General features: G+C 33.5%; 1 protein-coding gene across 1 annotated transcript in view; it reads right to left on the bottom strand.

The window, feature by feature from the left end:
* Positions 1-13,637, bottom strand: part of ADAMTS6 (ADAM metallopeptidase with thrombospondin type 1 motif 6) — a gene marked incomplete at its 5' end in the record, with an annotated part of 267,294 nt that overhangs the window by 144,343 nt on the left and 109,314 nt on the right. Inside the window, one exon of the mRNA XM_079702297.1 lies at positions 10,873-10,978. Coding sequence (XP_079558423.1) covers positions 10,873-10,978 — 106 coding nt within the window. The remainder of the gene's footprint in view (positions 1-10,872; positions 10,979-13,637) is intronic.

Below are 13,637 nucleotides of genomic sequence, written 5' to 3'. Positions count from 1 at the left end.
GAAAAAGGAAATCTCAAGGTGGCCATCAAGTTTCCCCAGCATTCCAGAACACATACCAGGAGAACCACTTAGATACTGCCTCATGGGGATCACTTTGGGAATCAGATAAAGATGGGAAAAGGGAGCATGAGGCTCACAGCAATGAACACTTTGCATTCTTGCTAATGGTGGCACCTGAGCAGAGATTCCAGTGGCTCTGCTCATCGGCAGAGTTGAACTGGTGTCCGTTTCTGGCTGGGCAACTTGCTTGGTAGTTTTTCCAGGTTTGCATCCCTTGCTATTGACCTCTCTCAGCCATGGACCCATTCTAGAGCCCCACACAGGAAAATAAGTCATTAGTCCTGCCCAATTGCTGACCAGAGCCTCCATCCCTACTCAACCAGGAAGTCTGGCCAGTGATGCCAGGTAGCTATGCAGCACATCTGACATTCAGCCATGACAAAGAAGCATATCAGTAGCTCAACACAACTGCTGCAAAAGGCTGGAAGAGGAGATAGTTTCCTCAAACGCATAGACACCAGTGCAAAGATACAAAGATCACAGAGAATCAGGTAAACTTTCAGGATCAAAGGAGACTAATAAGCTCCAGTGACTAACCCCAAAGAAATACAGATCTATGAACTATGTGAAAAAGAATCAGAATAACTCTCTTAAAGAAATTCAGTGAACTGTAAGAAAACACAGATAGATAACTCTAAAAAAGAGACCATTAAAAAACACACACGGGCTTCCCTGGTGGCAAAGTGGTTGAGAGCCTGCCTGCCGATGCAGGGGTCACGGGTTCGTGCCCTGGTCCGGGAAGATCCCACATGCCACGGAGCGGCTGGGCCCATGAGCCATGGCCGCTGAGCCTGCACGTCCGGAGCCTGTGCTCCACAATGGGAGAGGCCACAACAGTGAGAGGCCTGCATACCGCAAAAAAAAAAAACAAAAAAAAACAAAGCACACACACACACACACAGAAATGCTGCAGCTGAAGAATACAATGACTGAACTGAAGAATTAGTAGAGAGCTTCAACAACGGACTTGAAAAACAGAAGAAAAAAATCAGTGAACTGGAAGAAAAGTCAATTGAAGTTATCCCATCAGAGAAGCAAACAAAAAAGAATGAAAAACAGGGAAGACAGCCTATGTGAATTATGCAATATCATTAAGAGAAACTATCTATGATTAGAGAAAGAGAAGGGAGAAGAATGGGGCAGAAAGCTTATTTATAGAAAGCAGCAAGGGAAAAAAATTACTCACATACAAAGGAACACCCCCATACTCTATCAGCAGACTTCTCAGCAGAAACCTTGCAACCAGGAGAGAATGAGCTATATTTAAAGTGTTAGAAGAAAAAAACTGTCAACCAAGAACACAACAAAGGACAACTGGCAAATTTGTCCTTTAGAAATGAAGGAGAGATAAAGACTTTCTCAGATCAAAAAAGCTGAGGGAGTTCATCACCACTACACCTGCCTTACAAGAAATGCTGAAAGAAGTTCTTCAAGTTGAAATGAAAGGATGCTAATAAGTAACACAAAAACATAAGAACATATAAAACATACTGGTAAAGGCAAGTATATTGTCAAATTCAAAATATTCCAATATTGTAATACGGTAATGTGTTAATCACTTAACTCTAGCATAAAGGTTAAAGAACACATAAAATATAATTATAAAAATCTATAGCTACAATAATTTGCTAATCAATCACAATATAAAAGATGTAAATTGTGATGTCTAAAATATAAAATATCGGGAGGAATAAAAAGGTAGAATTTTTTATGCACTCAAAGTTAAGCTGTCATCAGCTTACAATAAAATGTTATATCTGTAATATGTTTTATGTAAAGCTTGTGGTTACCACAAAGCAAAAACCTACAGGAGATATACAAAATAAAGAGAAGGGAATCAAAGCATACCATCACAGAAAATCATCATTCACAAAGGAAGACAGCAAGAAAGGAAAAAAGAAACAAAAGAATTACAAAACAGCCAATAAAACAATTAATAAGATGGCATTATTAAGTCCTTACCTATCAATAATTACTTCAAATGTAAATGGCTTAAATTCTCCAATCAAAAGACATAGAGTGGCTAAATGGATTAAAAAAAAAAAAAAGACAACCACATGCTGCCTACAAGAGACTTAACTCAGCCTTAAAGGAAACAAATAGGCTCAAAATGAAAGGGTGGAAAAAGATATTCAATGCAAATGTAAACCAAAATAGAATAGGAGTAGCTACACTTATAACAGGCAAAATAGACTTTAACTCAAAAACTAATATAAGACGAAGTAGGTCAAATATTATAATAAAGGGGTCAATTCATCAAGAGAATATAACAATTGCAAAGATTTTATGCACCTAACATAACAAGTACCTAAATATATAAAGCAAATTAAAAAATAAATTAATAAAATAATAATTGATGGGGATTACAATATCCTCACTTTCAATAATGGATAGATCACTCAAAAAAATCAAGAAACATTGGACTTGAATCACACTTTAGTTCAAATGGTCTTAAAAGACATATACAGATCATTCTATCCAACAGTAACAGAATATGCATTCTTCTCAAGGTTACACAGAACATTCTCCAGGATAGATCACATAATAGGTCACAATACAAGTCTTAACAAATTTAAGAAGATTGAGATAATTTCCAGTATCTTTTCTGACCACAATAGTATAGAACTGAAGTCAACAACATGATAAAGCAAGAAAATTCACAAATACATAGAAATTACACAACATACTGCTGGTCAAAGAAGAAACCAATGTGACAAAGTGAGGGAGAGGTATGGATGTGTATACACTGCCGAACGTGGGGTAGATAGATGGTGGGAGGCAGCCGCGTAGTGCAGGGGGATCAGCTCGGCACTTTGTGACCGCCTGGAGGGGTGGGATGGGGAAGGTGGGGGGGGACGCGGGAGGGAAGGGATATGGGAACAGATGTATATGTATGGCTGATTCACTTTGTTGTAAAGCAGAAACTAAAAAAAAAAAAAAAAAAAAAAGAAACCAAAAGAATAATCAAAACTATCTTAAGACTAATGTAAATGGAAACACAATATACCAAAACTTAAGGGATGCTGCAAAAGCAATTTTAAGAGGGAATTTTATAGCAATAAATGCCTACATTAAAAAATTCAAATAAATAGGCATCTAAATAAGAAAGGAAGAAGTAAAATTGTCCCTCTTTGCAGATGTTATGATCTTGTATACAGAAAAACCTAAAGACGCCACACAAAAAATTTTAGAATAAATGAATTTAATAAAGTACAGGACACAAAATCAAAATGCAAAAATCCATTGTGTTTCTGTATACTAACAATGAATAAGCTGAAAAAAAAGAAAAAACAAAGAAAACAATCTCATTTACAATAGGATAAAAAATATTAAGGAATAAATTTAGCCAAGGACAGGAAAGATCTCTACACTGAAAGCTATAAGACATTTATAAAAGACACAAATAAGTGAAAAGATAGTCCATGTAAATGGACAGGGTGAGTTAACACTGTTAAAATGTTCATACTACCTAAACCATCTAGTATAGATTGAATGCAATTCATATCAAAATTTCAATGACATTTTTTATAGAAACAGAAGAACAATCCTAAAATTTGTATGGAACTACAAAACACACCAAATAGCTTAAGCAATCTTGAGAAAGAACAAAGCTTGAGTTATGACTATTCCTGATTTCAAACTATACTACAAAGCTACAATAATCAAAACAGTATGGTACTCGCATAAAAACAGACACATAGCCCCAATAGAACAGAATGGGGAGTCCATTAAAAAAAACCCACACATATATTGTCAACTAATATTTGAAAAGGGAGCTAAGCATAGTCAATGAGAAAAGGATAGTCTCTTCAATAAATGATGTTGGGAAAACTGGACATTACCATGCAAAAAAAAAAAAAAAAGAAAGAAAGAAATTGGACCCCTATCTTACACAACTCACAAGAATTAACTTAAAATAGATTAAAGACTTAAATGTAAGCCCAGAAACTATAAAATTTCTAGAAGAAAACATAGGGGAGAAGCTCCTTGACAGTGTCTTGGCAATGAGTTCTTGGATATGAAATCAAAAGCATAAGCAACAAAAGCAAGAATAAACAAAGTTGGACTACATCAAACTAAAAAGCTTCTACAAAGCAAAAGGAGCAATCAACAAAATGAAAAGGCAACCTATGGAATGGAAGAAAATATTTGCAAACCACACAACTGATAAGGGGTTAAAATCCAAAATATAAAGGAACTCATACAACTCAATAGCCAAAACAAACAAACAATCTGATTTTAAAATGGGCAAAGGACCTGAGTAGAAATTATTCTAAAGAAGACATATAGATGACCAACAAGTACTTGAAAAGGTGCTCACATCACTAATCATCTGGTAAATGAAAAGCAAAACCACGATGAGATATAATCTTATACCTGTTAGAATGGCTAATAAGAGACTTCAAGTGCTGGCAAGGATGTGGAGAAAAGGGAACTATTGTGCACTGTTGGTGGGAATGAAAATTGGTACAGTCACTATGGAAAATAGTATAAAGGTTTCTCAAAAAAATTAAAAATAGAACTACCATATGATCCAGCAATCCCACTTCTGCTTATATAGCCAAAGGAAATAAAATTTCTATTTCAAATAGATATCTACACCCCCATGTTCACTGCAGCATTACTCACAATAGCCAAGATATGAAAACACCCTAAATACCTACCAGTGGATGAATGGCTAAAGGAAATGTGATACACATACACCCCCACACATAGTGGAATATTATTCAATCATAAAAAAGAAGGAAATTCTGCCATTTCCTTCTGTACAGCAAAAGAAACAATCAACAAAATGAAAAGGTAAACTATGGAATGGAAGAAAATATTTGCAACATGGATGAACCTTGGGGACATTATGGTAAGTGAAATAGGTCAGATAAAGAGAAATATTGTATGATCTCACTTATATTTGGAATCTAAAAGCTGAACTCATAGAGAGTATATTGGTGGTTGTCAGGGGATCGGGGTCTGGAGGAAATGGGAAGATGTTGTTCAAAGTGTACAAACTTCCAGTTATAAGATGAATAAGTTCTTGGGGGGGCTCAGTAAAGCATGGCGACTATAGTTAATAATACTGTACTGTATACTTGAAAATTGCTCAGAGAATGAATCTTAAATGTTCTCACCACACACACAAAAAAAGGTAATTATATGATGTGTTGGATCTATTAACTAACCTTATCATGGTAATCATTTCGCAATATATACGTGTATCAAATCATCACGTTGTACCTCTTAAACTTATACAATGTTATATGTCAATTATATCTCAATAAAGCTGGAAAAAAAGGAGAAAACACAAATTACAAATATCAGGAATGAATGATGGAACATCATTATTTATATTATAGACATTAAAAAAGACAGTAAGAGAATATTAAGAATAACTATATAACAAAATTGACAATTTAGCTGAAATAGTCTAATACTTTGAAAGACATAATTAACCAAAAAAAGACTCAAAAGATTTAGATATGTTATCCTATATCTAATTTAAAAATTAAATTATTAATAATATTCTCACAAAGAAAATTCCAGGCTCAGATGGTTTCATTGGTGAAGTTTATCGAACACTTAAGGACAAAATAATATCAACCTTATGTGTACAAACTCTTCCAGAAAATAGAACATTTCCTAATTCAATTTATAAGACTAACTTTATTCTGATACCAAAACTAGTCAAAGACATTAAAAGAAAACTACAAACCAACAAATTTTTTTTAACAAATTGGGCTGAAATAATGATTTCATATGAGGAAAAAAGGGAACTTCCACCCTTACACCGTACAAAAAAAGTTAACTCAAAATGAATTATAGATCTTAATATAAAAGCTAAAAGTATAAAATTTAGACAAAAATATAGAAGAAAATCTTCAAAATCTTGAAGTAGGCAAAGATTTCTTAGGACATAAAAACACAAATCATAAAGGAAAAATTATAAATTAGACTTTATCAAAATTTTAAAATTCTGCTTTTCAGAAGACCTCATTAAAAAATGAATGGCAAGCAAAAGACTTGGAGAAAATATTTACATTATGTATACATGATAAAGACTTTTATCCAGAATATATTGAGTACTCTTACAGCTCAATAAAAATGAAACACCTCAGTTTTTTTTTTAATGGGAAAAGGATTTGAATAGACATTTAAGAAGATAATGAATAACAAGAACAAGAAAAGATGTTCATCATCACTAACATCATTATTTATCAGAAAATAATCAACTAATTAAAGACACAATGAGATACCACTAAAACGTATAGTAATGGCTAAATCAAAAAGATTTATAATAATAAATGTTGGCAAGGATCTGCAGTAACTAGAACTCTCATAGATTGCTAGTGGGACTGCAAAATGGTATACAGCCACTTTGAATTAGAGTTTTCTTGTTTATTATAAAGTGAAACTAACATATACCATACTACCAGCAGCACTACCCAAGAGAAATAAAAGCATATGTCCAGACAAATTCTTGTACATGGTTGCTCATACAAGATCTATTTATAATAGCTCCAAACTAGAAACAATCTAAAATGTGATGTGTGCTATTATGATATGGAATACTCTTCAGGGAAAAAAAGAACTATTGATACACACAACAACAACATGACTGAATCTCAAAACCATTGTGCTGAGGGAAGGAAGCTAGACACAAAAGAATACCCATGATATGAGTTCATTTAAATGAAACTATAGAAAAGATGACTTTAATCTATAAAGATAAAAAGTAGATCTGTGGGGGCTTCCCTGGTGGCGCAGTGGTTGAGAGTCTGCCTGCCGATGCAGGGGACACGGGTTCATGCCCCAGTCTGGGAAGATCCCACATGCCGTGGAGCGGCTGGGCCCGTGAGCCATGGCCGCTGAGCCTGCGCGTCCGGAGCCTGTGCTCCGCAACGGGAGAAGCCACAACAGTGAGAGGCCCGCGTACCACAAAAAAAAAAAAAAAAAAAAAAAAAAAAAAGTAGATCTGTGGTTGTCTGGGGCCAAGGAAAGGGGGAGGAGTGTGGAGACTGACTGTAAAAGGGAACAAAGGGACTTTCTCAGGCAATGTAAATGTTGGTAGCTTGATTGTGGTGGTGGGTACATGGTTATACACATTTGTCAAAATTTCTCAAACTGTACACAAAATGGACGCATATTTATTGTATATAAATTATAACTAAATGTTTTAAAACTTACTCATGGGAAAGCAAACACTTCCAGAAAATAGAACACTTAACTCATTTTATGACTAACACTATTTCAATACCAAAACTAGACAAAGGCATTAAAGTGCCAACTACCTTGGTGTATGTTTATTATTAGCCTTCTATCAAGAAAACACAGCACTTGTACACACTGTTATTTTTAAAATGGATAACCAACAAGGACCTACTATATAGCACAGGGAACTCTGCTCAATATTGTATAACAACCTAAATGGGAAAAGAATTTGAAAAAGAATAGCTATATGTATATGTATAACTGAATCACTTCGCTGTACACCTGAAACTATCACAACATTGTTAATCAACTATACTCCAATATAAAATAAAAAGTAAAAAAAATTTTTTTAAGTCTCCATATATTGTACACCCACAAAAAAAAAAAAGAAAAGAAAAAGAAAACAGCACTGATCAAGCATTTAAAGATACTTAGGTATTTGCAGCAGGAGAGGGGAAGTTTGGATAAAGAAAACAGTAATAATAGCTTCCTAACACAGTAACCTAATTTACAATTTTATCTTGAAGTCTTGCCACATTTCTCCTTCTTTAAAAACTTCATCTCCTAACCAATCTTCTATAAAAAGTATATCTCTACTGGTAAGACCAAACATTGAAAATGATTTCTAAAAGCAAGACTGATAAACCCCTGCAGCTTTCAATACAACTTTTGACAATTCTTTCAAAATTAGAGTAACAGTTCACTCAATCACTATTAATTAATAAATGAGTTAAGTCAAATCTAAAAGTTTTATTGTTCACTTATTGTGAAAAAAAGTCAGACACATATAATAGTAGAGAGAGCACCATAATGAACTCCCATCCACATGTCATCAACATTATAAAATTCAAAATGTTACTATTCTTGCTTTATCTTTCTCTTTTTTTCTCCTTTCTTTAACAAGCAAATCTCAGATGTCCTGCCACTTCAGTCACATATACTTCAATGTGCATCTCTAAAAAATATGGATTTTTTAAAAAGATTTCTTTTTAAGATTACTTATTTTTGTACAGCATGAATATATTAGCTAGCTTTCTCAATATACTACATACCTGGTTGAATTCTTGCCACCTGTCTTCAACATCATAATTTTTTTCAACTTCTGAAAACTATGGCAACTACATTATTAATAAAAAAATATTTCAAAGAATATTCTTTTCTATAAGATTTCATTAAGTGTTGATAGCTTATAGCCTTCATTAAAACTAGACTGTCATCTAAATATAGCATAAAGCTCAGTTTTTCATTTGACAAGGAAACTAATTTCTTGTTTGCATAAGGGAGTGAACAGAAATAAAAAGTGGTCACTAAAGCCTAGCCAAAGAAAAGAAGTCATCCACTGCTGTTTAAAATGGATATAATATCCCTACATAAGTATGCAATGGGTGCAAAACCATATTCTACGCAACCTAAAGATTGGTAGAAAGTGTTGGCATTCTAGTGACTCAGTAGAGGCACTTCTCACTAATTCATGGTCGAATATTTTTCACTGTAATTAATCTGGAGATATCACCACATCACTTAACATTCATTCTACTAAATGATAAAAATTACAAAAACCTTTGTTTTATACTCTATAGAGTATACAGCACATTATACTCTATTTGAAAAGTATACCTGATATATTTACCATGATTTGTGTTCAGGAAGAACAGAGAGCACTATATTTTAATGATGACGTGAGTTGTACTAGAGTTGACTTGCTAAATTCCTTAAAGCTAAACCCTAAGATCTTAAAAGCAAGTAAAAGGATTTTCATCCATGAATAAGACAGTGTGTTAAACATACCCTACCTAGTTGTCTGAGGACAAAGGGATAGGGGGATAGTGACATAGGAATCAACATGGAAAGAAAGTTAATTTTTAGGGCTTCAAATAACATTTTTGAATTGAAGCGTTTCTTCTGGCTTTCAATATAAAGCATTTTGTGAATTCCTCCCCCCCCCATTTTTAACACTCACATCATCAAAAAAGAATTAGCTATGAAATAAAGTTACACCAAGGCACATAAATCTTAAGAGGTATATTCTACTTCTCTTCTACATTTCTTCTACATAAGGTACAAACCATTCACCTTAGGAAGAATTAAAAGGAATTATCCATAAGTTCAACAAAAAAATCTAGGAAGCCTCAGAGTAGCTCAGTTAGAATCTTAATAAAAGATAAAAAGAGAGATAAACCCTCACCTTGCCTATTTAAGTACATATAAGAATGGGACTTATAATGCATACATCGACATTGACTAACTCATGGCTGCATGAGGTAATACTGCTCTCATACACACATTATTTATCCACTGCATGTTGCTTGTCCTAACCTTTCAATTTAATTGAATCTAACAGAACCTATTAAATTCAGCCTGGTTGCATAAGATTATGACAGTAATTAATGAGTCAGATTTTTAAGTGAGTTGAAGATAAACTGCCTGGTTAAGAAGGCTTTTTTCCCTTTTGTTCCCCTGCTGTTTATTGAAATGGAAACTAGAATACCAATATTCTTGGGAATCCACTAAAAGTGTAATACTGACTTTTCCCTGTGTGAATTAAGTCAGGTTTGAAACTTGTTGGTTACTTGAATTCACACATAAATCAATACCAATTTGGTAAAATTTAAATTGCAATTTTCAAAATAATGCAACAGACTGACCCAATTTTACTCTCCCCTTTGGGGAAAAAAAAAAAAAGCTGAACTACAGATTTATCTCAGGAATGACCTCTGAGGCAAGTCATATAATAAACATTCATTTTATTTGTTCTTTTTTCCCCCATCCATTTTTCTACCAGAAGAAGCAGACTGTAAAATTTAAATCATATAAACATCAGAAGTTCTTACAAATAGGCTGCTTGTTTTAGTTTAAAATGTTTGACTATCCTTTTAAAGTTTTCAAACTTCTCTCCCTCCACATAAGCAAGCTTTTACATTTACTATTGCCTGTTATTTGAAATAAAGTAAGCGTTTTATCCCTATTGGGTGGTGGGTTGGGGAGGGGGAAGTCATAGGATAGTTTTTGGCACAGATTTATTTAAAACAAATATTTAAAACTCCAGATCCTCCTGAAAAGTAGTGAGGATGATATCTCACTACTCTTGTAAATATCAGGGTTTTTTTTTTTTTCCACTGACACACAAGTGCACCTGAAAATACAAGTTGCATAGCAGTGATAACACAAACCTAGAAAAGGCATGCTCACAGCTGTATGAAGAGTGAAAACTCAAAGTACACTTTATGGTAATGGTGTCAATGATGATTTTTAAATATATATGTATTGTCACTTGAGAAAAAGAAAGATCATTTAAACAATTTGACTGTGAGAAACTCGGTGTTGAGTGGACCACGGTAAAGCTAAATTGTTTCAAATGTACATAACAAAACTTAAGTGTGGTGCATTCACCACTCTGAGGACACTAGTCATTGAATCAGAAAGATTATTTAACAAGTCTCCAGTTCTTAAGATGATTTATCCCAATACCTTAAATGATAACATTCTCTATTGAAATCAGACAAAAAGGCAGTAAAATATGGTTGAGCATGGGCGTTCCACACAGTAGTTATGAGTTGCTCAAAAGAGTGGAGTTCTAAAATTTATTTTGATTTTCTTAAACTCACTCACTTGTGACCAATCTCATGTGCAATGGTAAAAGCTGAACCCAGGCCAATGTCTTCATTAATGCTGCAGCTCCTTTCAGGCTCACACATTCCAGCCACAGAGGCCAAGCCTGAATAAACAGAAGGAGACACAAAGGGTCAAGCCAAGGTGTTTCAGTCTTAAAAAGCCCATACTTATAAATGCCTGGATTCTTTTTAATAACCTCCATGCACAGAAGGAGCAGTTGGCAAAAGGTTAACTTTCTAGTCATTTGCAAAATCACTGGGGGGAGTTTCACTTTGCCGGCTAGACATTAATATTTTTTGAACTGCAGTCAGTGCTGGAAAATGTCTAGACTAGGGGTTAGATTTATAAATTTTACTTCTGGTAACTTGGGACCACCTAGTAACTTGAGCCAGAAGAGGGAATTCAAGAAAGCATTTCTATTTTAACATTCTTCAGGCTGTAGAAAGCAAAATATATCCACATTATTTTTCTAAAAAGATCTGTTTAAGTTTAGTGGGTTCATAAAAATATACAAGCAACTTTTTAGTTACCAAAAAAAGGGAATCCCAAATGGTTTTTAAAAATGACATTTTTATAAAAACAAAAATGAATGATTCAAAACAGAAAAAGAATTGTTAAAAGATGGGAGGTTTTTGCATTTTTTTAATCTTCTGAAATTAGTCCTGCAAGTGATGCAACAATTTCTATAGGTATTTTAATGGGCGGAAAGTCATCCACACATTCAGCGTGGTTCTCCCCTCTCTCATCCCCCTTAAATGCATTAGTTTTAGTAATAAAGCAAAAACTATGGTGTTAATTCACTGATTCTAGTGAAATGTTATATTACTCAAGGTATTCTTCCCTTGGGAATTTTAGTATGTAAAAGTTTTAATATTTATTTCCAAATGAATATCATGCTCTGTGATTAGTTTAAAACTTTAAAATAGTGCTGAGAAAAAAGAATTTTTATGTGAAAGATATAATGTCATGTGTTATAAGGAAATAGATGCCAAGTCATACTTAACACATATATGTACTAAAGTTATTTAGAAGAAATTGAAGGAAAAGTAGGAAAAATATTTTATATGATAGTCTACTATCAACACCCAGGTATTAATAATTACTTTCCCACCAAAAGTGATTTCAATCCAATACAATTAATATTTATCGAATGCAATAAACAATGTTCTACGCTAGGTACAAAGTCCAGTTGCACTAACTTGGAACAGTAAAAGCTATTCAATTCATATTCTTACTGACAAGAAAGCTCTAGAAATTGTGTATTTTTGTATGCTCTAATATGAAATATCAACATTAATAACCACACTGGAAAAGAGCTGAGGTTAGTGTTGGGTTTGCTGATAGAATGTTTGCTTTTCCTACTGATTTATGTTGCAGGGGGGGCAGGAGTTGGGGAGGAGGTGATTTTTGCCTCACAGAGTTAATAATAGTGATACCTTTGTTCTGCCCTTCCATTCACTTAGAGGTCTTGGGACTTGAAGAAAAGGAAGTAAAGAGGGACTAGTTGAGGCAGGATGACAATTTTTTTTGGCTAATCAAAAATATTTAATGAATATTACTTCCAAATTCCACTGAGAGAAAAAGAGACAGAGAGAGGGAAAATACAAAAAAGTTTGCAGTACATTATCTGCCTTTAAGCTACTGGGTTCAACATGGTCCATGATATGGGAAAAACAAAGCCACTCTATTTGAATATTGTTTCTGTTTTGAGCTTTATGAAATTTGGTTTAAAAAATTACTAATATTTATTGTTAAATTAACATTACTTATATTTCCTGAAATCTATTATGCCATTATCCTTTTGTTGTTGTTGTTTTTCTTCTTTGGTATGTGCCATATGGCCCTATTTTTAATTGAGAATTCCAAATGACTCCCCAAGATGTATCTGTAAGCACAGATTTACTTATGCATCTGATATAAAATTGTTAGCTCTACTAAAAGAACCTAAGAAAAAACATATCTGAGAAATAACTATTTGTTGAAAGTATAAGGTAAGTCTTAACTAAAATAAAAAAATAACTTAGATGCTAATGTATTTTTCACAACTTCCCACCATTTTTTCTATTCCTGTAAAACTGAAGCTGTCAAAGTTCTCATGTGTGATTGTGTTAATAGGGGTTTGATTACTATTCGGGTCATTTAGATTTCCTCAGTTTGATGGCCACAGTTTGCACCCTGAAATCTACTTAGCCAGGTTACAATTAGTCACCAGCAGTATTAAGCAAGAAAATATCCAAGAATCAGCATAAAAACCAATATGAAAGTTACCAGAAAGACCACTCAAAAAGAAAAAAACCTGATCAACTGTGCTGATAGTAAATTTTCCACATATTAAAATCAACACATGTATAAACAACAAAATTCATTCAGTTTTCAGTATAAGAAATAGTTTAAAAATAAGTTATAATGGTTTATAATTTGAAAAATAATTTATATTAGGATTGAAAATACACTGACATGTACCCAAGTACTAAAATATTGATTCTGGAAGTTAATAAACTATCCCGAAGTATTAGGCAGTGTTATTATTCATGTCCCAATGAAGACCATGTCTCAGTGTAAATAAACTACCTTCAAAAAGCAGAACAGAATATGTATAGATACATACATATGCATATAGCTATACATATATATTTCCTCAAAATAAACACACTAGAGAATACAAGCTAGAGCTTGCACCTTCTTTGAAACTTGGTGAATATTATACCTAAAATTGATTAAGCACTTAGTAAATGCTTATGGAGTATGTACAATACAGGGAA

The sequence above is a fragment of the Hyperoodon ampullatus genome, assembly GCF_949752795.1.
Source record: "Hyperoodon ampullatus genome assembly, chromosome: 4".
NCBI lineage: Eukaryota > Metazoa > Chordata > Mammalia > Artiodactyla > Ziphiidae > Hyperoodon > Hyperoodon ampullatus.
The sequence above is the reverse complement of the archived record's forward strand: the minus strand, read 5'-3'. Positions and strand labels throughout refer to the sequence as shown.